General features: G+C 39.8%; 1 protein-coding gene across 2 annotated transcripts in view; it reads right to left on the bottom strand.

Annotated features, from left to right (window-relative positions):
• Nucleotides 1-1,039: 1,039 nt before the first annotated feature.
• gabra5 (gamma-aminobutyric acid type A receptor subunit alpha5) overlaps nt 1,040-25,567 on the bottom strand; it is a 74,947-nt gene continuing 50,419 nt past the window's right edge. For both annotated transcript variants that reach the window (XM_041792094.1, XM_041792092.1), the window contains exons 7-10: nt 14,495-14,638; nt 6,149-6,301; nt 4,870-5,081; nt 1,040-1,808 (exon numbers count right to left, since the gene is read on the bottom strand). In XM_041792094.1, coding sequence (XP_041648028.1) covers nt 1,518-1,808; nt 4,870-5,081; nt 6,149-6,301; nt 14,495-14,638 — 800 coding nt within the window. In that variant the 3' untranslated portion in view covers nt 1,040-1,517. The remainder of the gene's footprint in view (nt 1,809-4,869; nt 5,082-6,148; nt 6,302-14,494; nt 14,639-25,567) is intronic.

Here is a 25,567-nt window from a genome sequence, read left to right as displayed (position 1 = left end):
ATTAAATTCTGTCTGTTTTGTGGCGCTGGTGGCCAGCAGTTTTGTCTGAGTTTGTCTCCACTGTCTCTTCCTGATTACCCACTTTGTTTTTCTGTTCTATCAAATGAAGGCATAAAACCAGCCTGAAATAAAAGCAGAAATGGTGAAAACTTTAGGGGCTGCAAACCTAGCCACTGCTTATACATGACAGTTACAAATTAGAGATATGATGATGATATTAGGGCGATATGAACAAAGTAAGTGGCGACCTATGCCACTGAAAAATGACAGCGTCAGTGTGGAAGCATGAAAAATGTAGTTCCTTTAGTATCCACTTGAGGCAGACTCTAAAAGCCAAGAAATACCCATTAGGTGCTTTACGTGCCCATTTTAAAGTTCTGTCTGCGATTACTCGGGATGTGGGTGAGCTAATTTGTCTTTTTTACTGGTTTTACTTTTTTTTCAAATATATTTATATAGAACAAAAAATGTATTTAAAAAGTAAATATTTTACTTGTACACAGAAGAAGGGGTTTACTTCTTTATCACATCTGTTTCAATTACATTAAGGCGAGAGTTCTGTGTACATTTGCATAAAGGGGGTGTGGCTGATTTGGCTGACAGGTGGTCATGTTGTACCTGTGTGCCAAAGGCCAAAGGCCCGCCTTAGCTCCACGTTTTGACTGTTACTGTATTGATTGAAAGTCTGTGGAGATGAAATTCTTAGTATGGTGACCATTGTTTTCCATCGATCCATTTTCTATACTGCTTATCCCATTAGGGGTCGCAGGGGTGCTGGAGCTTTTCCCCACTGTCATTGGGCGAGAGGCCCAATGACTGGTCACCAGTCAATCGCAGGGCTGACATATGGAGACAGACAAACAGGCACACTCACATTCACAACCATGGCCAATCAGTTAACCTAATGAGCAAGTTTTTGGTGGTGGGAGGAAGCCGGAGTACCCGGAGAGAACTCACGTGTGCACGGGCAGAACATGCAAACTCCGCACAGAAAGGCCCTGACCTGGGAGTGAACCAGGGACCTTCTTGCTGTGAGGCAACAGCGCTAACCCCTGCACCGCCTTGCAGCCCACCATTGCTTTTTAGCTTCAAAACGCCTTTCCAAAAACCAGTTGATGATGTCACTGCAACTACATCCATGTTTTATACAGTCTTCAACATGAAATTTTGACTTACACCTACATTTATCTATTTTTTGTGATTTTTTAGGATGTTTGAAGAGACTTAAAAGCTAAATAATAAGTTCTGAGCTCAGACAAAGCATAGATTAACAGAAATACATATATAATAATTTGTAGCTCTCTCCTTTAATAGATTGGTTTAAAATATGTCCAATTTGCAAATTCAGGTACTGGAATTGGTATCTGAAAGAACAAATGATCTCAGAATATCTGTAATCCTGTAATATAAAAAAACCACAGCTATGATACAAAGACTAAGTGCTTGGCTTTGAATTTCATTGCAATCCAGTTATCAGATCCTGAAGTAGTTGTCAGCAGGATGAATGACGGCAGATCTTACACGGCTCCTTTGATCACTGGCTCCCTGTTGAGATACGTTGCCCAGTAGACCAGGTTGAAGGTCCCAAACAGCACCGGGAACACTATCCTGGACATCTTGTCGATCTTGCTCACGCTGTTGTAAGTCTTTTTGGGGTCCGGGGCCTTGGTTTCGGCAGCTTTTAACTGAACAGCTGTGGTGTTTGAAATAGTGGAGATGGATGCGTCCTTGGTAAGGTTGGCCGTGTAATTCACTCCAGCTGAACAGGTGTTGTTTGGCTTTTTAGACAGAGCCAGAGGGTCTTTTTTCTGCAGAAACAAAGAGAGGCATTGATGAAGAGTTCTCACTATACTTGTCCAAAAAGAAGTAAGTGGTTTTCATTTATCAAACATAATAAAACTGGTCACAAAAACACTCTCTGAGAGAACAACAAAAATTGTCCATGAAGGCTGAAAATTGGGCTCGATGTCTTTGAGCAATAATGAACTGGCAGTGTGCCACAACATGTTCAGACTGAGCCGTGAATTTATTGATCCGCCATCTAAACTTCTACTTCTTACCCAATTTATCCTCTACTCTATAATCATGTGTGGCATTGACTTTTTCTACTTCTCCTTCTATTAGCATGAGAAAAGCTGTGAGAATTCAAGGACAGAGATCAAGTGGAGTCAAATATTAAATAGCAACAGCATCCTGAAATCAGATGTAGGATTAATCTGCATTGTTGTTAGTTAGCCATAGTATAACCCAGTTAACAGCAATGGCAGTGATATTTGCAAAACCTGCAACACTCAGCTTAGTTTTCTGTTTAAAGATCAATATACATACTCCTACAGAGCACTTTTACTTGACTGTTCTGCCACACCTTCAATGTTTTTATCAACCTTATCCACGTGCTCAGGGACACTTTTATAAACAAAACCTGGTTTAAAAAGTAGATTTTGACAGTCTGATGCCATCCAGTCTTTTGCAGACTACTAACTGAAGGCAGAAGTTTAGCGTTTGAGCTGTCGCCATCTTTTCTGGAAACAAAGACAACATGAGGACAGATTGATATAACAAAATTAAAAGGGATTGCTAGAGTGCAATAACCCCAGTCTCCCCTTCAAACAAGCCTGTGATGCAATATTCAGACCATATCTATGCATAAGAGCTCAGATATTTACAGTTATAAGTCACTACATTTGTTCAGTTCTCAGTGCTTTGTAGTTTCTAACTGAATCTGTGGTTTCCAGCTTTGATTCTCTCCCATGAAGTTGTGTGAAGCTGCCACTAAAAACACCTTATTTTCTGATATGGCTCTTTCACAATGAAAGCATCAAAAGAACATAACTATTAGAGACTTCATTTTCTAAGAACTTATTGGAAATGAATACCACTCAAATTGTATAGCAAGTGGCAAGTGTACAATTACAGTATTTTCCAAGATAGTTTGGCTGACCGTTCATGTGAACCCCCATCTCATTCAGAACAGAAGTGACGTAGTTCATGGTACAACATATTTCCAGTTTAAGATTTTTTTTCTAAAGGATACTTAAGTCATAAAAATAGTCTGTGGCAGTTAAATTCATAAAATAACCATATTGCAGACATTACAGACTAAGCAACAATTAATAAATAAGTCAGAGAAAAAGGTCAGAGGTCTAATCCAAGATTAAATTTTCAGTCAACCCATTTTAGAAGTAGTTACATGAACAGTGGCTCCCTTTAGCTTTGTTATCCAAATAATTGAAATCAGGTGTTCCAATCACTTCCATGGCCACAGGTGTATAAAAATAAAATTTTACAAACATTTGTGAAAGAATGGGTCGCTCTCAGGAGCTCTGTGAATTTCAGCGCAGTACTGTGATAGGATGTCACCTGTGCAACAAGCCCAGTCATGATATTTCCTCGTCACTAAATATTCCACAGTCAGTGGAGTCACGTTCTCTGGAGTGACAAATCATGTTTCTCCATCTGGCAATCTGATGGATGAGTCTGGGTTTGGCGTTTGCCAGGAGAACGGTACTTGTCTGACTGCATCGTGCCAAGTGTAAAGTTTGGTGGAGGGGGGATTATGGTGTGGGGTTGTTTTTCCAACATGACTGTGCACCAGTGCACAAAGCAAGGTCCATAAAGACATGGATGAGAGAGTTTGGTGTGGATGAACTTGACTGGCCTGCACAGAGTCCTGACCTCAACCCAATAGAACACCTTTGGGATGAATCAGAGCGGAGACTGAGAGCCAGGCCTTCTCGTTCAACATCAGTGTGTAACCTCACAAATGCGCTTCTGGAAGAATGGTCAAAAATTCCCATAAACACACTCCTAAACCTTGTGGAAAGCCTGCCTAGCTTAGTTAGCTTTGACAACATGTGCTTTAGCAAACATAGCTGAAGCTAACGTAGCAACAAAGCAAACACCGTGACCTTTGCTTTAGCTACGTTAGCTATGTTACCTACTTAGCTTACGTAGCTAATGGACCTAGGTAAGCTGTGCTTGCTGCGTTAGAACGTTTTCATGGAGGACATGTTTTTTCCTGTTTAATCGGCTGTATTAAACATTTTCTAATCAGGTTTTTAACTTTTTACTTTTGATATCCTAACCATTACTGTACCCTTACCCTAACCCTGAAGGGCAGTTTAAGCTGATTTTACCCAAATGTTTTGGAGTGTATTTCTGACAGAGAAGAGGGGGCTGTCAGAGATGTATGATCTGCAGCCTGATGGACACCTCATAACGGTGTTGGAGGTCATATTGGTGACATAGTGGACATGGTACTGTCAGCATGCTACCATGCTAACTAAAAATTAGCATCTGCTAATTTTAGCAATGTGCTACTAGCAACAGCAGCACATTTTATTAAAACAAAAGGCATTTAAGGCAACGTAAGTTAACGTAAGTCAAACTTCAACGATAACCACCTAATATCTGTTTGCATTTTGCTGTTAAAAAAAGTAGAAGAGGGAAACATAGGCAGTTAAACTGTCTTCACTTCCTGAAAGTGTAAAAACGTCAGTCTGCAATTGTGATAACACAATCCCGCTGTGACTAAGTGCTGTGTACTGCAGTGTCCTGCAGTGAAGTATACTACTTGAAGTATGTGATTTATAACACACTAGACATTTCATGATCTATTCAAATCTAAAGATGACCAAATTTGACAAATTATACATAGTAAAGCAGACTTGAAACAAGCTACAAAAGAATAAATGAAGAAATTGTTACCGCAGCCATAAATGGATGGAAAGAGGATCGTGTTTTTAGGAAAGCTTCTGAACAAGAAGTAATTTGTTTAGATGTTGTCAACCTTTTGAATAACAAGTTAAGTCCTGTGTCCTCATACTGCATTATCTATCAGGTATGTGGACCCCACATATACTTATATACCTTGGGTTGTTGGGCCTCCATTGCCTTTTTTCCATCCCAGGCCCAGCTCCTCTTGGTGAAATAGTTCACTGTAGCAAACTCAATGAGGGCGGAGAAGACGAAGGCATAGCACACGGCGATGAACCAGTCCATGGCTGTGGCGTAAGCAACTTTAGGCAGCGAGTTCCGAGCGCTGATGCTGAGAGTGGTCATGGTGAGTACAGTGGTCACACCTGTAGGAGGAGAAACTGGGTCACTCATGCTTCACTAGACTCTTTTTATTCTGATATTCACTGTAAAGGGAGGGCATATTTAAAGATACAGTATGTAGAATTTCAGCACTCAAATATTTATTAATCTAAAAAGTGACCATTACTTTGTTATACTACGTATTTCTAAATTGAGGTCTTAAGTATCTCTAGTGTCATTTCCAGCACATGTGCATATTCTAGGACACGTCCAGAGTAAACTTATAGGTGCTTTATTCAGTGCATTTCTCCCTCATCATGAGAAATTTATATATGAAAATAAAACATTGGTTTTCTGTTTAGTAAATATGCCTTATGAGGTAATATTTTTTACTGAACACAGTCCTCAGTTCTAAACAAGTTGTAAACATTGGAGCCAGGCAGAGGTGGGCAGCACTGGTCAGTACTCATCATATTGTGTTGTTTTGGTTGAGAGCTCCTGGTGGCAGAATTTCACAAACTGTGCATTTAAAAGTATTACAGGCAAATCATGCAGCCGCTAACCTGACATGCCAGATGGATGTGTTTCACACATCCATCTGGGAAAGCTTCAATAGGAAAGGTTTGAGAAAAGGCAGAGGCTTTGAAAAAAACTCAGAGGGTGATTGGATGAACGCTCTGTCTGTCCCATCTCTACAGGCCAATCAGAGCAACAAAACACGTGACGTAGCCACTATCAAGCTGCGCGTGCGCAGCTACTGAGGAATAACGCGAAACATGCCGACTATAGACATGGAAGTACTCGACTTTTGTCGTTTTTGAAAAGAAAACAACTCACTGCTGTTCTTTGTTCTTCTTTCAACAAAGAAATGTTGTCAAGTTCTGATAAAATTGGCAGCATCCACGCTAATCTCTTCCTCCATAACTGCACCAGCTCTTGCTGCTGCATGTTTACGTCACGACTCTGCTGCGCCTGAAAGTACTGCCCCTTGTCACTGATTGGTCCTGTCACTTTCTAACCAGACCCAAACGCTTCAGATGGGAGCTTTGAGAGATGGATTCGCCAGTGAGAAACAAGGAAAGGGGCGTATCCGCAGTGTTGCCAAACTCACCAAAGACGGTCCGTGCAGGCACAGACTCACGGTTGAGCCAAAATGAGACCTGTGAGAGGATCACAGTCATGAAGCAGGGCATGTAGGTCTGAATGACGAAGTATCCAATCTTCCTCTTCAGGTAGAAGTGAGCCATCATCACCGTGTATTGACCTGTGAAAGGAAACAAAAGAGGAAATGCTCAAGGTCAGACGACTTTGAAACAGATCACCAACTTTTCTGATAATCCTTTACAGACTTTAAGTAACTTTTAAAAAATAGAACTACCACCTGGTCAAATACCTCCATAAAGTATACCAGTGGTTCTCAACTAGTGGGTCAGGACCCCAAAGTGGGCCACAGAGCTGTTTCCAGTAGGTCCTGGAGTTGTGCTTTTAATCCATTGTTTAAGTTTTTGACAGCAGCCAGGAAATAAAATTACTTTTCAGAATTTTTTCCCTTAATTATTCACAAGTACTCTGCTTGAGTTTATCCAAACTCATAGGAGATTTTCTCTTTGATTTTTTTTAAGAAACTTTAGGTAATTTTTCCTCAAATAGTCAAGGAATTTTCCTTGAACTTTTAGAGGAGCTGTCTTTGGGCATTTCCCCAAACCTTTTCATACTCTTCTCTGTGACTTTTTCCTTTAAAACTAAGAAAATTTCAAAGGGAACAAAAAAGCCCAAAAATTCAAACAACCATCTTCAGTCATACTTCAGGAATTTTCATTGCAATTCTGGGAAATCTTCCCTGAAAGTTTTTTGGGTTTTATCTGGGATTTTTCCAGTAACTTTCTGGGAATCTTCTACTTTACTTTCCTGGAAATGTTATTAATTGTTCTTTATATTATATGTGTTATTTTCATCAGTCTCTTTGTTCTGTTACATTTCTGAGATTTAAACTATGCCATCTTTTATTAAATAAATCTGATGGATTGGAAAATAGATCAGAAATTTGGGTCTTGATTTGTCACTGTGGAACCTGTGGTAGGTCTGAAGGCTAGAGCAGTAGAGGACCACTGAGTTATAGCATTGTCAAGCTATGAGAGTACAGTGGTAGGTCGAGACGTGGCTCCTGCCTTGACCTTGTACTTCCAAATCTGTACCGTTCAGTTCATTCTTTGAGATATCACTGCAATAATGACTGTTTGTCTACTTCTGTTTTTCAAGGATTTATCTATGGCATTAAATCTAAGTGACTTTACTTTGCATACAGAGCATGTCCAACTGTACTCTCTGAGGTTATGAAAAGTTACGCTGTCTTTCCAGACATTAGGAAACAGTAATATCTGACAACATTTTTGACATTTTTAAGTTAAAAAACAATTAGCTTATTCACAGAATAGTCAACGGATCCTATAACACTAAACATAACTACTATCAGTTTCAGCCTTATTATGAAAATAAAAGGCCAACTTTGTAGTTAAAACCCATCACAACAAATCTGACCCGAGGACAGTGAGAATGAATGGACCTGGAGCTATAAATAGACTGAAACAATATTCATCATTCAGCCTCATTAATATGAACACAGGCGCTGTTCATTTTAGGCCAGTCCCACAAACACAGGTCTGCTGCTGCACAAACCAGCTAACTAGAGCAACATTTTAAATAATTCATAGCTTAAAATAGTTCTGAGCAAATGCACTCTTTATGACTGTATGATAAATGTTTGCCTAGAAGTTCAATCAATACTGAACTCTTAATGGAAATACACAGGCCTCTGAGGGCTATAAGCAAGTATAAAGAGATAAAGTGACACACTTTTGGATTTGGACTTTATATGAGGAAAAAATAACAAATAAAAAAAAAAGGTAATCAATATTGCAGTCCAGACAAATGAAAAAGGCCTCCTATGAAACCATCAATCCTAAACGGTGCCAGAACCTCCAAAATCCACGTGATATATTGAAGAGCTTTACAAATGAGACTTTTAACTTATAATTTCTGAAACACTGAAAAGGTCTGATGAGACCAGAATGGAGCTTTCTGGCCATCAGACAAGATGCTATGTTTGACGGACACCGAACACTAACACACCATCCCCACTGTAAAGCACAGTGGTGGCAGCATCATGTTGTGGGGATGCTTCTCAGCAGCCGGCCTTGGAAGACTTGTATATATAGAGGGTAAAATACTACTCTGGCTTTGCTGTGAGGTGTCTTCCCTCTGGCTCTGTTTTAACTCTTCACCGTCTGATCTAATTCCCTGCCCACTATCTGACTTCACATGTCAGTCAGCACTGAAAACTGACACAGGCACATGAATATCAGTCATCAGTTCCACTGACTATCACCACTGACTACAAATAATTGTTATCATTATTGTCCAAGAAAAATCAGTGTTGGCTGGCCCAAGTTAGAGGACTTACATGCTTACCAGCCTCTCTAATAGAACATTACACAGACTTCATGCAAATATGTTTTTGGGGGATGTGATGCTGAAGATATGTAGGTTTTTGGTGCTACATAGGGAAAAATGTAAGTAAAATATGACTTTTTTTCTTTGATAGTATAGCCAAAGAGAGTAGAACAAATAGGAGCAGAGGTTGGGCTAGACATAAATATAAACAGCTGAGGTTGAGAGTTGAAATTGGCTGTTTTATCTCTTTACACTTTGTCCCTTGTATATAAAGTGCCTGCCCTACCAAATGAACTCATCCAGTGCCCCAAGGAAAAGGTTTTCAATTAGCGTTCCTGCTGTGCATCTAAAATACCAATTCTGAATGTCAGTCAAATGTTTCTGCAATAGAATGTAATTTGTTTCAGGCCAAAGTAGGTACATTTTAAATACCTGTATTATATGCGTATTTACCCTTTTATGGTGGTGTGCAAGAGACCGACAGACGTGTAGTGGAACTAAAACGACTGACTAGAAGCGAGAGAAATTTGCTCTGCAGTGCACTTCGCAAGTAGATCTTGGCATAGGTAGACTATACTGGAATTAAAGATGTAGCCACTGAAACTGATGCTTTGTGTAGCATGAGCACCCTCTGCTGGGGCCCCTGCAGAGCTGAGAGGTGCAACCTGTGTGTTGATGCCAAGCGGCAACCTCCAGTCCTGAAAAATGAAGCCAATGCGAATTGCAAAAAAATGCAATACGGTAAATGTCCACTTAAGGCTGGCTGCAGGAACACCGAAAGTCCCGTAAACAACACATTAAAAAGCCATTGAAAAACCAAACGTGTCTCATTAGCTAATGTCTTCATGTACTCTCACTGTACGGGGGGTGAATTTTTTTGTGTTTCGATTATATTGAGTGCGGACTGATTGGCACACCTCATTTGATTGCCAGATAGCTTGACAGGCAGAAGCTATGTTTCTGTCAACCAGAATGCTAGCTAGCCTGTAAGATATTATAGGAAGTCAAGCTTAGTGGGCGGGCTCTTATCTGCCTTGTCTGCCTAGGTTGATCCAAAGTTTGCTTGAGACAGCGATCTCAATATGGATTGACCTCAAAAGCTGTTTGAGTCCACCTATTGTAGGCAGACGGCTGACATCACACAGGCTTTGTCCAATTCTTCCTACAGTCTACGGTTGTTGCCTGTCTGCCCTGTATTCTCCCTGTGCTAAGTAAGCATGCAATCAGCTCTACTAACAATATTTAAAAAAAACTTTTCTTTTAAATCTCTGCATCCAACTATGTGAGTTTGAGATTCTCTGAAAATAAAGTTCTACACTGATGTGATAATATTGGTTTTACTGATTAATTTAGGCTAACCACATTGGTATGCTTTTCTGGCTTAAATCATAGCCTCACTATAGAGCACTTGGCATTTTTGGAACTCATTTCCAAAAGAGTGGATGTTAGAGACCTGATATGCTTCTGTTGTTATCAGAATAAGTGGTGTTCTGGTGCCAAAAGTGAAAGGTTAGGCCTGATTCATTGCACAACACAAGAGAGAGTCCAAAACCGCTACAGTAAGACTGATTATGTTGAGGTTTTTTCATTCTGTGTCTTTATCCCACATAAACTTCCAAATCAACATGAGTTGGTGTGTGTTGACATTATTAAAATCAGTTTGGATGTTTTTCTTCCCTTCAGTAATCTGTTGGTGTTGTTGTGTCATTTGCAGAGGCTGTGATTAAGAGACACATGAGCAAACTTGACTGGACAACCTAAAGGTCACAAATGTGAGCTAAATGATTGAAAAACAGGTGTGTGTAGAATTCATCATATCCTGTTAATCAAGCGAAGATTGCATTTGAAGGATTTTTTTTCCTCACAAAAATCCCGTCGAGCCGTGGAGTCTGATAAACTATAGGAAATCCACAGATGACTGCTGCTTTCTCCTGGCAAAATCGGATTTTTCTGTCTCACTAATCCCTTGTCACAATCTGCATCCTGTATCTCTCTCTCTCGCTCTGCCTCTCTCGCCCTCTCTCTCACTCCCTTCCATGTGTGTGAATGTGTGACTGAGTGTGTATGTGTAGAGCAGACAGTCCACCCGTCCTGTCAGGCCCGGCCACTCTTGATTGGGGACATACTTCGCCGTCCGCCTGAGCTCCAACTTTCAAAAAAAACGCTGATTTCTCACAGGTGCACAGATGAGTGAGGCTGAAGGGGGCTGAGAGGGACGGAGGAGAAGTTTGGACGCCTCATGCGATGCAGCGACAAGCATCATGTCAGTGAAGAAAGGGGCACCTGTGTCGCCTTTGCTCCGAGGACTACTGGACGGCAGCCCTGCTCCGTGGTGGCACGACTGGGCCAACTCCGCGCTGATCTGACCGCCTGCTGGGCTTGGAAGTGGATGGGAATCTGTGAGGCGTGAAAATGCGGTTGTGGTGGATTTTACTGTTGTGTTTTTGGAGTGTCTGTGGGGAACTGCCATTCATAGCGGAGAACAACGCGGCTATGTTGGTCAACTGGTGAGTAGAGATCAGAACCATCTGTTGCTGCTTTCTATAACAGCCTGAGAGCTCTGCTCTGTGTAATGTAATGAATCTACAAGGTTTGCATATCATCAGTTCAATGCTTTGGTCTATATTCATCTGCAGAGGCTTAACCTGCGGGGTCAGAGCTCACCTCAGCCCAGTGTGAGCTCTTGGCTGAGCTATTCTTGGCCTGTTAAAGAGGGTTTGTACCTCAGATTAGCACCCCTAATTAAGTCCGTGTTAGCTCAGTGTCTGAGCAGCAGGGTGGGCGAAGAGGAACGCACAGAAATATACAGCGACCTGTGTGTTAATCTGTACTTTTTCGCAGTGAGAGTTTCCGGCGGCCGTGCAGGATTTCCTCTACGACAGACGTAACAGAATATGTTTCATTCTCACACATGATCCAGTGTGTACAGCATCCTATTTGGCAGGATAAAGCAAGCCGCTCTGTAAATAACTAGATACAGCTATAGGAACTCCCCTCCGTGATAAACTCTGCAGCAACAAGCAGCAGAAATGTGTTATCATACTTCTTTACATAACAGAATTAAGCAGATGTAGCTCCCCCCTCCACCACAGCAGCCAATCCGCATGCTGTGACGTCACTCAGTAAAAGCACAACTGATGGGCCTGCACGCGGATTAACCCTACAGACCCAATGGCTCAGGCCCGGGATAAGTGATTTTTTTTACCCCCCTCCTCCCCTCCTCTACTTTTCGCTCGCTGCCCCGGAGACAGCTGGCTGTGAGTGGGAGGCGTTCTCAAATCCTTGATTCATTCATCGTCTCTATCCAGCTTGATTTAAAATAAAAAAAAAAGTTCTTCTCACAACATCTTTGCTTAGCACACACTTTAATAACAGAGCCGAATAAAAGGGCTGAACAGAGGCTTAACATTCCTGCTGGAGCTGCTGTGTGACAATAGATTTTGATTTTAAGGATGGAAGCAGCCGACAGATGACGCCCAGGGGTTTGGAAACTACATTTTTGAAGCCTTGACTTTAAAACTTTGGCCGCTACAGTGTTGGATTTTTTGGAGCTTCAAGCATGAATGAGTGAAAAGGTTGACAAAGGAGAGGGATTTACAAACTCTAGGTTACCTGATGCTAGCTGGGTTAGCAGGGCTCATCCAGTATTTAAGGTGATATTCTTTGGGATGTTAAGGTCTTGACACACTGAGTCCGCTATTTTCGGATGTGTTTTCGGATCTGTAATCTGATTAAAAACATCACGCATCCAAACCTTGCACACCTAGTTTGATGCATTTTTTCTTTTCATTGCAACAATTAGCAGTACGAGGCAAAATGGTACCTCAGAGAAAAAAGGCAGGGAAGTGGCTCTATAACTTCTTGAAAAAGAAAGCAAAAACTGGATCCATCCATCCTAACAGAGCTCTTCATATATATTGGTTGTTTCAAGAGGTAGAAAAGCACAAAAGTATCATACTCAAGTACAGTACAGTTACTCTGAATAAAATTGACTAAAGTTAAGTAAAAGTAAAAGTATTGGTCTACAGATCTACTCAAGTAAAAGTGAGAAGCATTTAATTCAAAGTTTACTAAGTACAAAGTAGCCAGGGGAGGAGTTGTGCACTAAAATACCTCCAACCTGGCTGTTCAGGTGAAGTCACACCTCTATAATACAGTTAAAAACACAGAAATATTGACAGTTCTAATAAAACTGAAATAGAGTTAAATTTGACACTTTAAAGGTGTCTTTATTGGTCAACACTACAAATAAACTACTCTTTTAAATTCTTAAATATTCTACAGTATAACAGAGCTGCAGTAACTGTTGAAAATCTTTAACAAGGTGGGTTTCCTCTGGAAAGAACAAAGCAGAGAGTCAACATCAGAGTGAGGTAGCGCATACTGATGACGAATACGCACTATGCATCCCTTAGGAGCACCTAAAGTCACAGGCAGGAGTTCTAACTCAGCTGATAGCTTCACTCATGGTGCAAATGTGTTTCACATCAAAAACAACAATCCACAAGAAAAATAAGCAAAAGAATCCCAGCAGGGATCACTGTCCAACAGGCAACATCCAAACACAACTAAATACATCTCAGCACTCTGCCCAAGGGCATGCTGGGAAACTCTGCTTGGTTGGAACTCAGCTGGCACTATCAAGACCTAGATGCCCTATCAGCATCTATTTTTTCATCTAAAAGTTGTCTGCATCCTATACAGGATGTCAGGGCCTTTCTGTGTGGAGTTTGTATGTTCTCCCCATGCACGCGTGGGCTCTCTCCTGGTACTCTGGCTTTCTCCCACCACCAAAAACTTGCTCATTAGGTTAATTGGTGACTCTAAAATTGGCTGTAGGTGTGAACGTGAGTGTGCCTGGTTGTCTGTCTCTCTGTCAGCCCTGCGATCGACTGGTGACCAGTCCAGGGTGCACCCCAACTCTCGTTCAATAACAGCTGGGATAGGCTCCAGCCCCCCTGGGACCCCGAATGGGACATGCAGTATAGAAAATGGATGGATGGATGCAGCCTGATGCTACAGTAAAAAAAAAAAAAAATCACAATAATCTACACTTAGTTTACCATCATGACAAAGTGAAAAAAGAATTTTACAGACTTTCGCAAATTTATAAAAACAAACAAACTGAAATGTCATAAAGTAAGTTTTTACAGCCCTGGCAACAACATTGGAAATTTAGTTCAGGTTCCTTCCTTTTTCTTCTGATCGTTGCTGAGATGTTTTTACACCTTGATTGGAGTCCACCTGTGGAAAATTAAACTGATAGGACATGATTTGAAGAGGCACACATCTCTGTATAGAAGGCATCACAGCTGACAATGCATATCACAACAGTAGCATCAGGCTGCAGCGTAACAACACTGAACACAGTGAAGGGGGTCTGAAAACTTCCTGTAAGTGTAAGTTGCAGAGACAAGCACTGTCATGACCACAAGTGCAGCCTCTACCTTCACACATATCATGTGACTCGATGTGATTAAAACATTTAGCAATGCAGACCAGGTTGGTGGCAGTACTTTCTGACATCTTTTTTCCCTTATTTGGTGATAATCTGTCTTTCAAGGAACAGTGGTATTCTGTTAAAGAAATTAAACATTGTGGCAAAACAAAAAGACTCTTCCAATGAAGACAAGAAGTGTTCAATGGGTGCAGACCACACACTCAGAGCTAGTAGGATTAAAATGGCACAGGTATGAAAGAACTACACAGCTGCAGAGAAACTAATGCTGTGGACTTTCCACAATCATGCAGTTAGAGTTATGACCCTTTTTCCCAAGGGAAATCTGGGACCTCCTGGGGGGCGCCAGAGATCATCCAAAAGATTCATTCAATCTTTTTAGACAGTGAGTGTGTGATGGCGCTGTAAGGGAGGAAATAAGCTAAGGATACCAGATAACAAAGAAAGGCCCTACATGGGTTTGTGGTTAACTGTAGGTGTTTAATGACTGAGGTCATCTTTTATCTGAATCCAGGAGATCCTGGGTGGTAAACCAGTGCTGTTCTTTACCCCGGCTGGTGTAGATGTCTTCTGTTCCTGCAGACTGACCGATCAGATGGTACTGGTTTAGTCGAGAGCCTTCCTCTGCCACCACCACTGACTTGGCTGCACCCTGAGTCCACGTGTAGACCACCTCTGAAACCGGATACGCATCTGTGGGATAAGACAGACAAAGATGTAGAACTTTAAAGATACTGCAAATACTAGAGAGCTTTAAAATAGAAACTTTAAATTCCTAATGTCTTATATTTAGCTGTATATTTCCACCTTCATAATTCAGAAATTAATGACATTATTAAGTCATACATTTATGAAAAACCAAACTGAAACCAGTGGTTGGAAAGCTCAAGTTTACAAATATGTCACTAAGTAGTCTAGATGATAATGATAATGATAATGATAATAATAATGTAATGCTCAAAGTATTTCCTTACTGATCAATCCTAGATAAAAGCATTTTTTATTTATTTATTTTTCATCGTGGCCCTAAAAGGCTGTTGTAATGGATAGTTTATGCAGAGATCTTAGTATGTATAGGTGCATTAAGCTGAGAGTTTGTCAATAAAAATAGTTCAAATTTAAGTATAATTTCTCCAAACTGGTCCAAACTGGTCCTGGGGACTTAGCTTTTTTTAGATAGAAATGGGGGGGACCTGAGGAAATAAAGGTGCTGAACAACTGAGCTAGATTGTTCAACCTTAATGTGGTAGTCAATAGTAAAATAATTCCTGGTCATTTAGAGCAGTGGTTCTCAACCCTTTTCCTGGAAGCTCCCCCTTTTAATATCTAAGAAAAGTCGAGCCCCCCCCCCAGGACCTACATGAGAGAACAAAATGTGACATTGCTGTCGAAAATCAACTGTTTTTATCGTTTCATTAAAAGTCTACATGCCTTCATGTATTTAAATAGACCTTTTTTATAACCCATAAAGTACGTGCTTGGTCATTTTTTTAGTTCATATTTAATTATCTGGTTTTGACAACCTCAAAGCAGACAAAGCCTTGTGCCCCCTGTGAACTGTGGTGCACCCCCGAGGGGGTCCCAGGCTGGGAACTAAAGACTAAGAGCAGTGGTTCCCTCTCTTTTTGATTGGAGAAAAATAAACATAAAATGAAAATAAAACGATAAAAATAAGCATAAATCCTTATTATTTAATTATAATCTGACTTAGAGGTGTGGATGAAAAAGTAGCCTGGTATTTCTGAGTGGGGAAATATGAACTTTTTACAGTTTTATCTTCAAACCTTTTGATAACCAATCCAATAAATTTGTTACTATTTTATTTTTTGTGCAAATCTTTGATCTGAAAATAACTCTTCATGACAAAACAAGATAAATGATGGTGTTATTATAAGAAAACAAGATAAATCATGGGGTTATTGTAGGAAAAAAATAAATGTTGGGTTTATCACGGGAAAATCTGAGTAATCTTTGTGTTATCATGGTAAAACATGGGATTATGGTTGGAAAACAGGAGAAATCTTTGAGTTATCAAGAACTAAATCTTTCAAGATTTTGAGAAAACTAGGAATTACAAGTTATGAGAGGAAATTTATGGAATAAAATGCACAACTAACAAGTAGAAATCCTCCAACACAAACATTCTTTGTAGGCTTAAGGTTATTGATGACTTTAAATTATTGTGTTTGATATCTGATAGGAGGATTGTTCTTGCAGCCTGATACCAGGCACTTGTTCCACTTAATAAGCTATTCTAGGTGATAATGCTAGCGTTGTAAGTCAACTGGATGGGTACCGCAAATCTTTAAGATCTTGAACCAACTGGTAATCTTCCCTCAAGTTAAAGGGCACTTCATATCTGATCAAGGTACCTAAACTAAACAGGAGAGTCTAAGCTTCAGGTGATGAACGGTTACAGACAGGTGCATCTCAGAACGCCAGATTATAACAGCAGTAAGGAAAACTATCAGGTGAACAGGGTCAGTTAGGTCATTATAATATTGCTTATGGTGTTTAGACGCTGCAGGTGTCTTCCACGGAGTGACAGTACAATGTATGAATGACAACATACCAGTCTGCCCGCACATAGCAGTCTCTCACTGGTGGATCAATTTCAACATGTCATTCATTCATTGTAGAGTTTAGTAGGCAAAACAACTAACATATAGCAAAATAAACAAGCAAAATAACAATTTACATAAACAAGACAAATTCATATCCTCATTCAGACATTAAGGCCCAATGGTGTTGAGTGTAAATGTCAGGTAAGCTTCCCTTTGGAAGAGTTCATTAATAATGGTAAATGGACAAACATAGCACTTTTCTAACCACCTGACTACTCAAATGATAAACCCATTCACTCCACATTTACACACTGATGGTGAACGCTGCCATGCAGAGAGGGCATCAGAATAAACTAACACATTTGCATTCCTAAGTGGGACATAATAGGCACAGATGCATGAACTTACCGGCCAATATCAGGCCTTCTGACAAACATTAGCCACTGGTAAATAATGTGAGCATGATGTCAGTAGCAGATGTTGATCTGTTGCACTGTAACAATTTAAAGCCAACATTTAGCGTTTACATTTTGTCCCTGTTGGACAAACAGATCTGTTTTGATGGTGAAATGTGAGAGAAATTTTGACTTTGTGGGAGGGTTAAACCAAAAGAAGTAAAAAGAAAGAACATATTCAAAATTATTAATTTAAATGTAGGTGTTTTATTTTTATGTTCACACACATGCACGAGCCACTGATGCAGTTGTGGGAGCAATTTAAGGATAAGAACTCATCAACATGTGAATGGAGAAGCTGCTGGGGATCGAACCCTTGACCTTCTGACTGAATCACAGTCACCCCTTAGCACCACTTCTTGATAAAGTGAATTCTCTAGATCCACCAAACTTTGACTGAGGCCTCGTAGCTGTGTTTAACCTGATCATTATGGTGCGTCATCATATAAGCCAGATTTTTTTTGTGCGAATGGCATTTATAGATTCTAGATCAACAAACTCCATAAATCCTTGAGATTTAATCCCATAAGCAAAGTTTGAGGAGCTTTTGTTTCAATTTTGAACTATAAAAAAAGCAGATATTATGAACTAATTCAAAGTGAGAAGTCAGAGTAAAGGGTGTTGGTTTCCACACAAACCGCAAACTAAGGTCACAGAAACAAACTAAAGGTTTATATGAGTATAGAAGTTTCAGAGCTCCTCCTGCACATATTCATCTTCTCTGTTTGTTTATACCAACTTGGGACAGTAATCTGACTCAGGAGTTCCTCTTCAGGAGTTTATTTTATCATGTCTGGATACTGAAAGTCTAAAATTCAAAATTAAGGCCTTTGAGTGACTTTTACACCAGATTTCTGATCCTTCCTAATTTTTTTAAAGAAAAAAATCCCAATCATTTTGGTAAGAATCTTCTTCCGCTTGAATTAAACATGATGTTATGATTAAAGTGACATCAGAAAACCTGGTCCATGTTTTCACAGTAGCTGAGAGTAAACACGGGACACCCTTCATCAGTGTGCATGTTAACTGTATTAACTTTGCCTTCTTTTGTTAAGCTTTTATTGTCCTCAAACAAATATGAGTTTCATGAACGACATGTTTTATTAATAACCTTATATAAGACTCTTTCTCTTTCAGTCCTAGAAGTTTCCCCGTCATATTTTCACCTCCTGTGAACTTTGTTTTGTCAAAAATCCAAACATGGGCTCATGTTAAGCAGATAAACTCACATAGGTCGGATATTTTCATGACCTGTTGGACAGCCAAAGGCCACAAAGCACAAAAGTGTTTTTATTTCCTTTCAAACTCAGGGAGGCACAGTGTGGTCTGCAGCGTTTCTGCGTTAACTACTCAAAAAGACCAGACCAGTCATTGTTGACGCAACCTTAAAGAACTTTTGAGTGTTTTTTTTTCTAAAGAAATGAGCTTCATATTTTTGGTTTCAGAGACGGTCAGGAAAAGTCATATTTGTTTGATGTTTTTAAGGAGATTAGTTGACTAAAGATTAAAAAATACATCCTTTTAAATGAATTAGAGCATACAGCAAGGAGGGGCTGCACATTTTAAAACCAAACTAAAGACTTTTAATACCAAACCAAGAAAAATTTGTCTCATTGTTATTGCTTATGTTGATCCTTTTCAGATTTCATGAAAGACTCAACAGCACTGATTTCCTTTGTCCTTAGTTTAAAAGCTCTTTTGCTTAGTTTTCATGTAGCCTTCATTTTGTTCCCTGTAGTTTTTACCTTGAAGCCAAATTTCCCTGAACCTGCATTTCCCTATCCTCTTCACTTTCTCTTCTCTGTTCCTGGTTCCAGAAAATGAACTTGATATGCTGTAAATGCTTCGAATTGTTAAATGAACAAGTAAACCTACAAAAAAAGGAAAATAAAATAAATCATATGCCTGTAACTAAAAACAGTAACAGAAATAAATATTTAGATATGAATCAATTGAAGTAGCAACTACAATGCAATATATTCAAGTCTTTTTCAGACATTTAATTACCTTAAATTAAATTAAAAAAGATCAATTTAAAACTTGTAAAAACAGTGTAAAGATCATTGAGAGTCTTGAGCAGACATAAACCCTTACACTTTATTATATTTTCCATTGATAATTAAATCATTTGATTGTTTTCTTGGTGCTGGCTTTCCCATAATGATTAATCAATTTCTAGTAATCTCTGGATCAGTAGGTAGAGATGATCATCTGTCTACTGGAAGGTCAGGGGTTCAATCCCCAGCTTCTTCAGTCCCACGTCACTGTGTCCCTGGGCAAGACACTTAACCCCAAACTGCTCCTTCTGCTGCTGCAGCGGCTTGTGAATGTCAATGCATGTGTATGAACAGGATTAGTTGATACTGATGGCCACTTTACATGGGTGTGACCTGCAAGTGCTTTGAGTAGTCAGATGAATAGAAGTCCAAGAGCTTGTATTCACAGCCTCGCTTTTGGTGTTAGCTGATTTTAAATACAAAACCAATGTAGTCCAGCTTTTTCAGTGCTCAGCATCCTGAGAAGGAAAAACACCTTCAGCATCAGATGTTTTTTCTTACTGTGCCCTTAGCGTTCACAGTTGACAACAGTTCAGCTTTGACAACAGCGCCTCACTCGTCAATGTTACTTCACAAAAAGAGAGGGGGCATACAATGTCTGCTTTTTCAACAGCAACGGAACAGGAGAAAACAATCTGACTTGTCTTTGAGTTTCCAGTTTCCAAAACAGGTTTCAATTTTTTTTTTTTCTTTGTGAGATGTTCTTGTAAGGAGGAAACAAATATTAAGTAAAAGAGCTGTTTAAAAAGCAATATTATAGATAGTCTACTACAGAGGAAAGCAAAAGTCAGTTTTTATAACCAAACTACCATAAACACTGATAAAAAGTGGGTGGGTGAGTGGGTGGGTGGATGGATGGAATGATGGATGAATGGATGGATGGATGGACTGATGCATGGATGGCTGGATGGATAAATGGATGGATGGATGATGGATAAATGGATGGATGGATGGATGGATGGATGGATGGATGGATGGATGGATGGATGGATGGATGGACTGATGCATGGATGAATGGATGGATGGATAGATGGATGGATGGATGGATTGATGCAGGGATGGATGGATGGATGGATGGACTGATGCATGGATGGATGGATGGATGGATGGATAGATGCATAGATGGATGGATGGATGGATGGATGGATGGATGGATGGATGGATGGATGGATGGATGGATAGATGCATAGATGGATGAATGGATTGATGCATAGATGGATTGATGGATGGATGGATGGATGGATGGATGGATGGATGGATGGATGGATTGATGCATAGATGGATGGATGGATGGATGGATGGATGGATGGATGGATGGATTGATGCATAGATGGATTGATGGATGGATGGATGGATGGATGGATGGATTGATGCATAGATGGATGGATGGATGGATTGATGCAGGGATGGATGGCTGGATGGATGGATGGATGCGTGGGTTGGTGGGTGGGTGGATGGATGGATGATGGATGGATGGATGGGTGGGTGGGTGGGTGGATGCATGGATGGATGGATTGATGAATGGATGCGTGGGTGGATGGATGGATGGATGGATGGATAGATGGATGGATGGATGGATGGAAGGTGTAATTTAATAGAAACAGGCCACTAGAGTTAGCTTAGCTTAGCTCATCTGGTCATTCATATGTCTTTTGAAGTGTTTAATTAAGCTTACTATGTTCCTGGCAGGTCAACACTTTCACTTCTTCATTCACACGCAATAGTAGCGCTGTTTTTGCCTTGATATTTTTCCAAACATATTCCAAACCACTGCAAGAATGAAACAGACTTATCCCCTTTCTATTAGGCTCCTATGCTACGTTTTCTCATCACTCACAGAAACAGACCAAACCTTGAAATACCAGCGGTATTCAGTTCAGGCCAGAGCAGCAGAAACAACAGAAAGAATTACTCAGAAAAATGGCTGATTTTTTTGAGTTAAGAAGACCAAACGTTGTTTGAGTTGTTAAAAACTATAAACATGTATGGCGTTAGCTTAGATTATAACAGAAGAACTGGGCGGAGAATAGATGGAGGCCACGCCCTCCAGTGGAGGGTTTTTTAAAGTCTTAACACCTTAATGTAGCTGACATGAGTAAAAAATATGGATAGTTACAGTTTGTTCCCTTACAGATCCACTAAAAGCAAAAGTAAGACTTAAAACATCCTCCTGGTTGATTTTATCAGTGTCAGTAATGATAAAATGATAAGTACACTAAGACACCAGCTTTTCTCCCCATGGTGTGAAGGCTGTATATAAAAATGAGTGTTTTCCAGATTTAGAGAATATTACAGTCATATTTTCTCCAGGGAAATCTGGATTTGCTCGTGGATTTCCCCAAACAGTCCTTTCCTGTAAATTGTTGCGTCCCTCTGTGTTGGACGTGGCGTTGCTGTGACACAACACTTGACCTTTAACCCACTTTGCTTCATTACACAGAGATTAACTTGGTGTCACTGCTAAGAGCTCGTGTTTGCATCTGATGTAATCAGTTGTGGGGAATCACAATACGCAGATGTTACTGAGCGTACCGTGTTATGTGTGAATGTTGGCACGCCGAGAGGGACGGCCTCAACTGATTCCAGGTTCACTCACAGGCTTTGACCTCCCAGCTTGGGATTTTCGGTTGCTTTTTTCCGTCACTGATCATAAGCTGCAGATTCAGTTTGTGTCTGATGCAGCTCAAAATCACTCTTTCATTCATGAGTTTATTTAAAAACGAGCAAATCCTGCAAAATGTCAAAACTGCTCGTACTGTACGGTGGTGCAGACCAAACACATGATGTAGCTGCACTAAGTCTCTGTGTGCTCTCCCTCTCTCTCTCTCTCTCTCTCTCTGTCACTCTCTCAATCGTCTGCCGTGCGGTGTCCAATCCCACAGTATTGCACTAATCCAGCAACTGTGGTGTTAGAAGACTTCACAGCAATTTAGATTGAGTCCAGTCCCCCAGTCTGTGGATTATCAGAGACACTCTGCATTGTCTCAAACATGTCTTAGTACAACCGTGTTACGTCAGTGCTTCACTTCATTAGTTTCCCTTTTAAATAAATGTTTATTTCACATTTCTTGAGAAGAGTGTAGTTAAAAAAAATCAAATCAGTGACCATTAACCTCCTAATGATTGTGTCCATGCATAAACCATCCACGGAGCAGTGTTTTTGTCTGTGGATGAATGCTGCGCTTTGTACCCAGGAAGATAAAAGACACATTATGTAATAGCTAAGCCATTCATTGCTCTAAAAGTAACATGAAAAAAATGAACTTTAATCCAGTGTAATAAAAGATTGAGGGTGGCAGAGTTTGGTGAAATTTGTTTCTGCTAAAGTCTGGATAAGCTGCGCAAAAGACAGTTTTCCCTTTGCACTATTTTACTATTCATGGTGAAATGTATGGAACAAAAGACAGCTAATTTATTTATAAATATACAACAGGGATGCCCAAATTCTTTTCAGTGAAGGGCCAAAACTAAACATTCATGTTGCAGTGCATGAAATTAAATATGCCTATTGCATAATTGTGAAAAATAATAACTCATACAAAGTGATTTTGAAAATGAATAACACTATTCTTTATTGTGTTTCACAGCATGAAATTACTGAACACCCATATGGTACAAATACTAATTAGGCACACCACCTTGAAATCAATTTCAGTAAAAAAAGTACTTATGTTCCCAACTATTTCTAAACTTTCTCTTAACAGTGTGCCACTGCCTCACACACTCCATTTCTGCCATGATGCCAGCATCTTCTCACTGACTCACTCTCTGGTCATGGGCTGACAGATCTGAGCTGACAGGAGCTCAACAGCGCCACCCTACCCCCAATGTAACACAATGTTAATTTGTGGTCAGGAGAGGAAGTGCAACATTAAATAAATATTGAAAGAAATATTTAGACTGCTGGCAGTGGGAAAATAACAATTAAAAAATAAAAAATAAAAAATTGGAATATGGCTGTGGGCTGAAAATAATCACTCATGGGCCAAAGTTGGCCCGCGGGCCCCAAATTGGACAGCCCTGATATATATATATATATATATATATATATATATATATATATATATATATATATATATATATATATATCCAGATCTGGTAGAGGAATTAAAATATCTAAAGTTTTATAGTTTTAAAGAATAATTAATTTCACAAAAAGTCTTTAACCCTCGAAGAGGGTTAAAGAAAGGGTCTAGAAGCTTTTTGATGTCAATAACAGTTTTCTAAGACAAAAATTGGTATCATCCAAATTCTTTACCTGAAGGTCAGACCAAGAAACAGTTTGAAAATAGAACTGGCCAATGGAATTGGAGCCAATGAATCTCTGGTTTATGTACTACAGGAGCAGAAAACTGGTTTAGAAAGAAAAAAACATTGATTTAGCCTCTTAATTTTGATCTCAAAGTGCACTAAATGATAATATTAACTTTGAAATGTACATGTTTTTCTCCCAGATGAGCATGACCCCGAGCTCCCCTAGAAGGTTTGGAGTCCCCCCACCATAGTCCACTAAAATCCTGATGTGGTGCGTTTTTATGACATGATAAAGGGACTAAAGGGACTTAATTCCTTGTAACTAACAGGCCTGAAGAGGTTTAGGTTCTGAAAAAATGGAGGAGCGGAGACACTCTCAGCTCCACTTCAATGCAAACAAAATCCTGCCTGCTCCTTTCCTTGCCTGCTGAGTTGCGTATGTATTTCCAAGTTCTTTTGGAGCAAAACTGCTGTGAAGCAATCAGGAAATAGCATTTAATTTCTATGCATCAATGCCTCGTTTGCAACTAGGGATTTGGATCGAAAACCAGGTCTGTTAGGACTGTGGGCTTGAGGAAGAAAGATTCCACATGCAATCATATCTACCTGCGCTGGTAGTAATAGACACTCATATCACTCTCTTCAGTTGCTTCAGGACAGTTTTCTTCCTCAAATGCTCAGATAAATGCTGAAAAGTGCTCCAAAATTTTGTCCTGTTTGTCAAAAACATTAATCCAGTGTGTAAATCTGTGGTGGAATCAGCAGAATTGAAGTTAATTAGCAAATTTAACAGGCTGAAAGATGGAGATATGATGCATTCAGGTAACCTCAGTAAATTAGACGACTGTATTCAATATGTTATGACGTGTTCAAATGTCACATAAAATGGGAATATTTAGTTTTTGATGAGAAAATTTAAAAAAATACAGTGTGAATATGAAGAATGTGTTTATATTTGAGGGATATAAAATAGATGTGACAGACTGACTTCTTTTTAATTCAAGCACGACTCAGCTTAGACCACTTCTAGTGTAAATATATGTCCTCATTTTGTCTTACCAAACTATAGAAAAGCATGGAGAGTGGTATCGATAAGGACCTGGATCAATAAAGAGCATTGATAAGGGTATTACTATCAATAAAAAAATGAACGACCCCCATCCCCGTTTGCAACTATGGGCACTCTCTCTCTCTCTCTTCCCCTTCCTCATCTCTAAAACGGTCCTACTGAACAAGATTTTGGTTGGAAAAAAGCTCAACAACAGAATAATTTCACAACACATTAAACACAAATTACAACTGCATGTTGTCAACTAGTCTAGAGTCCAGAAAAGACCCAGAAAACAGTCAAAAGGTTACATTATTTATGTAAGATTGGACCACAGCAGCAGTTGGCAAACCAAGTATTGAATGTGGATAATGTTAGCGAGCTAGCACCACTGACCTGCAATCCTCTTTGCAGGTTAAAGTCCACATTCCTGCACTTCTGCATTCCTACTTCCTACTTTCTTCGCTTTCACCGGTAAAGCTTATAAAATGTAAGGATGTACTGTATGTCCACACGCTTTTAAAGACTCTTTACCACTTTTTTTTCTGGCATTTTTTCATCTGCCCATTCACGACCCACTGGAATGAACTTTGTGACCCACTTTTGGGTCCAAATCCACCAGTTGAGAACCACTGATCTAGATGGGGTTGATATTTGAAACTGAAAAAATAAGAAAATTAAGAGCACAGAGAATTTTTGGCATGTATTTTACATCAGATTTACAGAGTTGTCTTGAGACAACTTTGGCTATGAATTTGTAAGATACAAATAAAGACTGATTGATTAATTAAACGAGTTTTGTGATGCCAGACTTGAAGCCAGGCCAACCGCTTTGAGGACTGTCGCCTCTGTGTATGAGGCGGGCTCTAACTGCTGGGCCATCAGCAGTCAAAGGATGGATATACTGACCAAACTCTAAACAATCAAATGATCATAGTGTCATCTTGTGAGCTAAACTGAAGGCATCTTCTACACCCAGCAGACACTTTTCAATGATTGCTGGATGCCTGGCAACCTTTCTTGTGACATTACCCCCAAGAGCTGCTGCCTCGAGTCTAGATATAATCTGGCAGACATGCCTTTACTTGCAATATTTGTCATTTTCATATGGAAAAAATAACCAGTATACAAGACATTCATAAGTGAGCTGGTTGTTTAGATAAGAGTCTCATTTCCACCCCATTTCCCCTATTTTTGATCAACTTGACTAGCCTCTAGAAGAAACATTGGCTTTGACTTTGCAT

The sequence above is a fragment of the Cheilinus undulatus genome, linkage group 7 (assembly GCF_018320785.1).
Source record: "Cheilinus undulatus linkage group 7, ASM1832078v1, whole genome shotgun sequence".
NCBI lineage: Eukaryota > Metazoa > Chordata > Actinopteri > Labriformes > Labridae > Cheilinus > Cheilinus undulatus.
The sequence above is the reverse complement of the archived record's forward strand: the minus strand, read 5'-3'. Positions and strand labels throughout refer to the sequence as shown.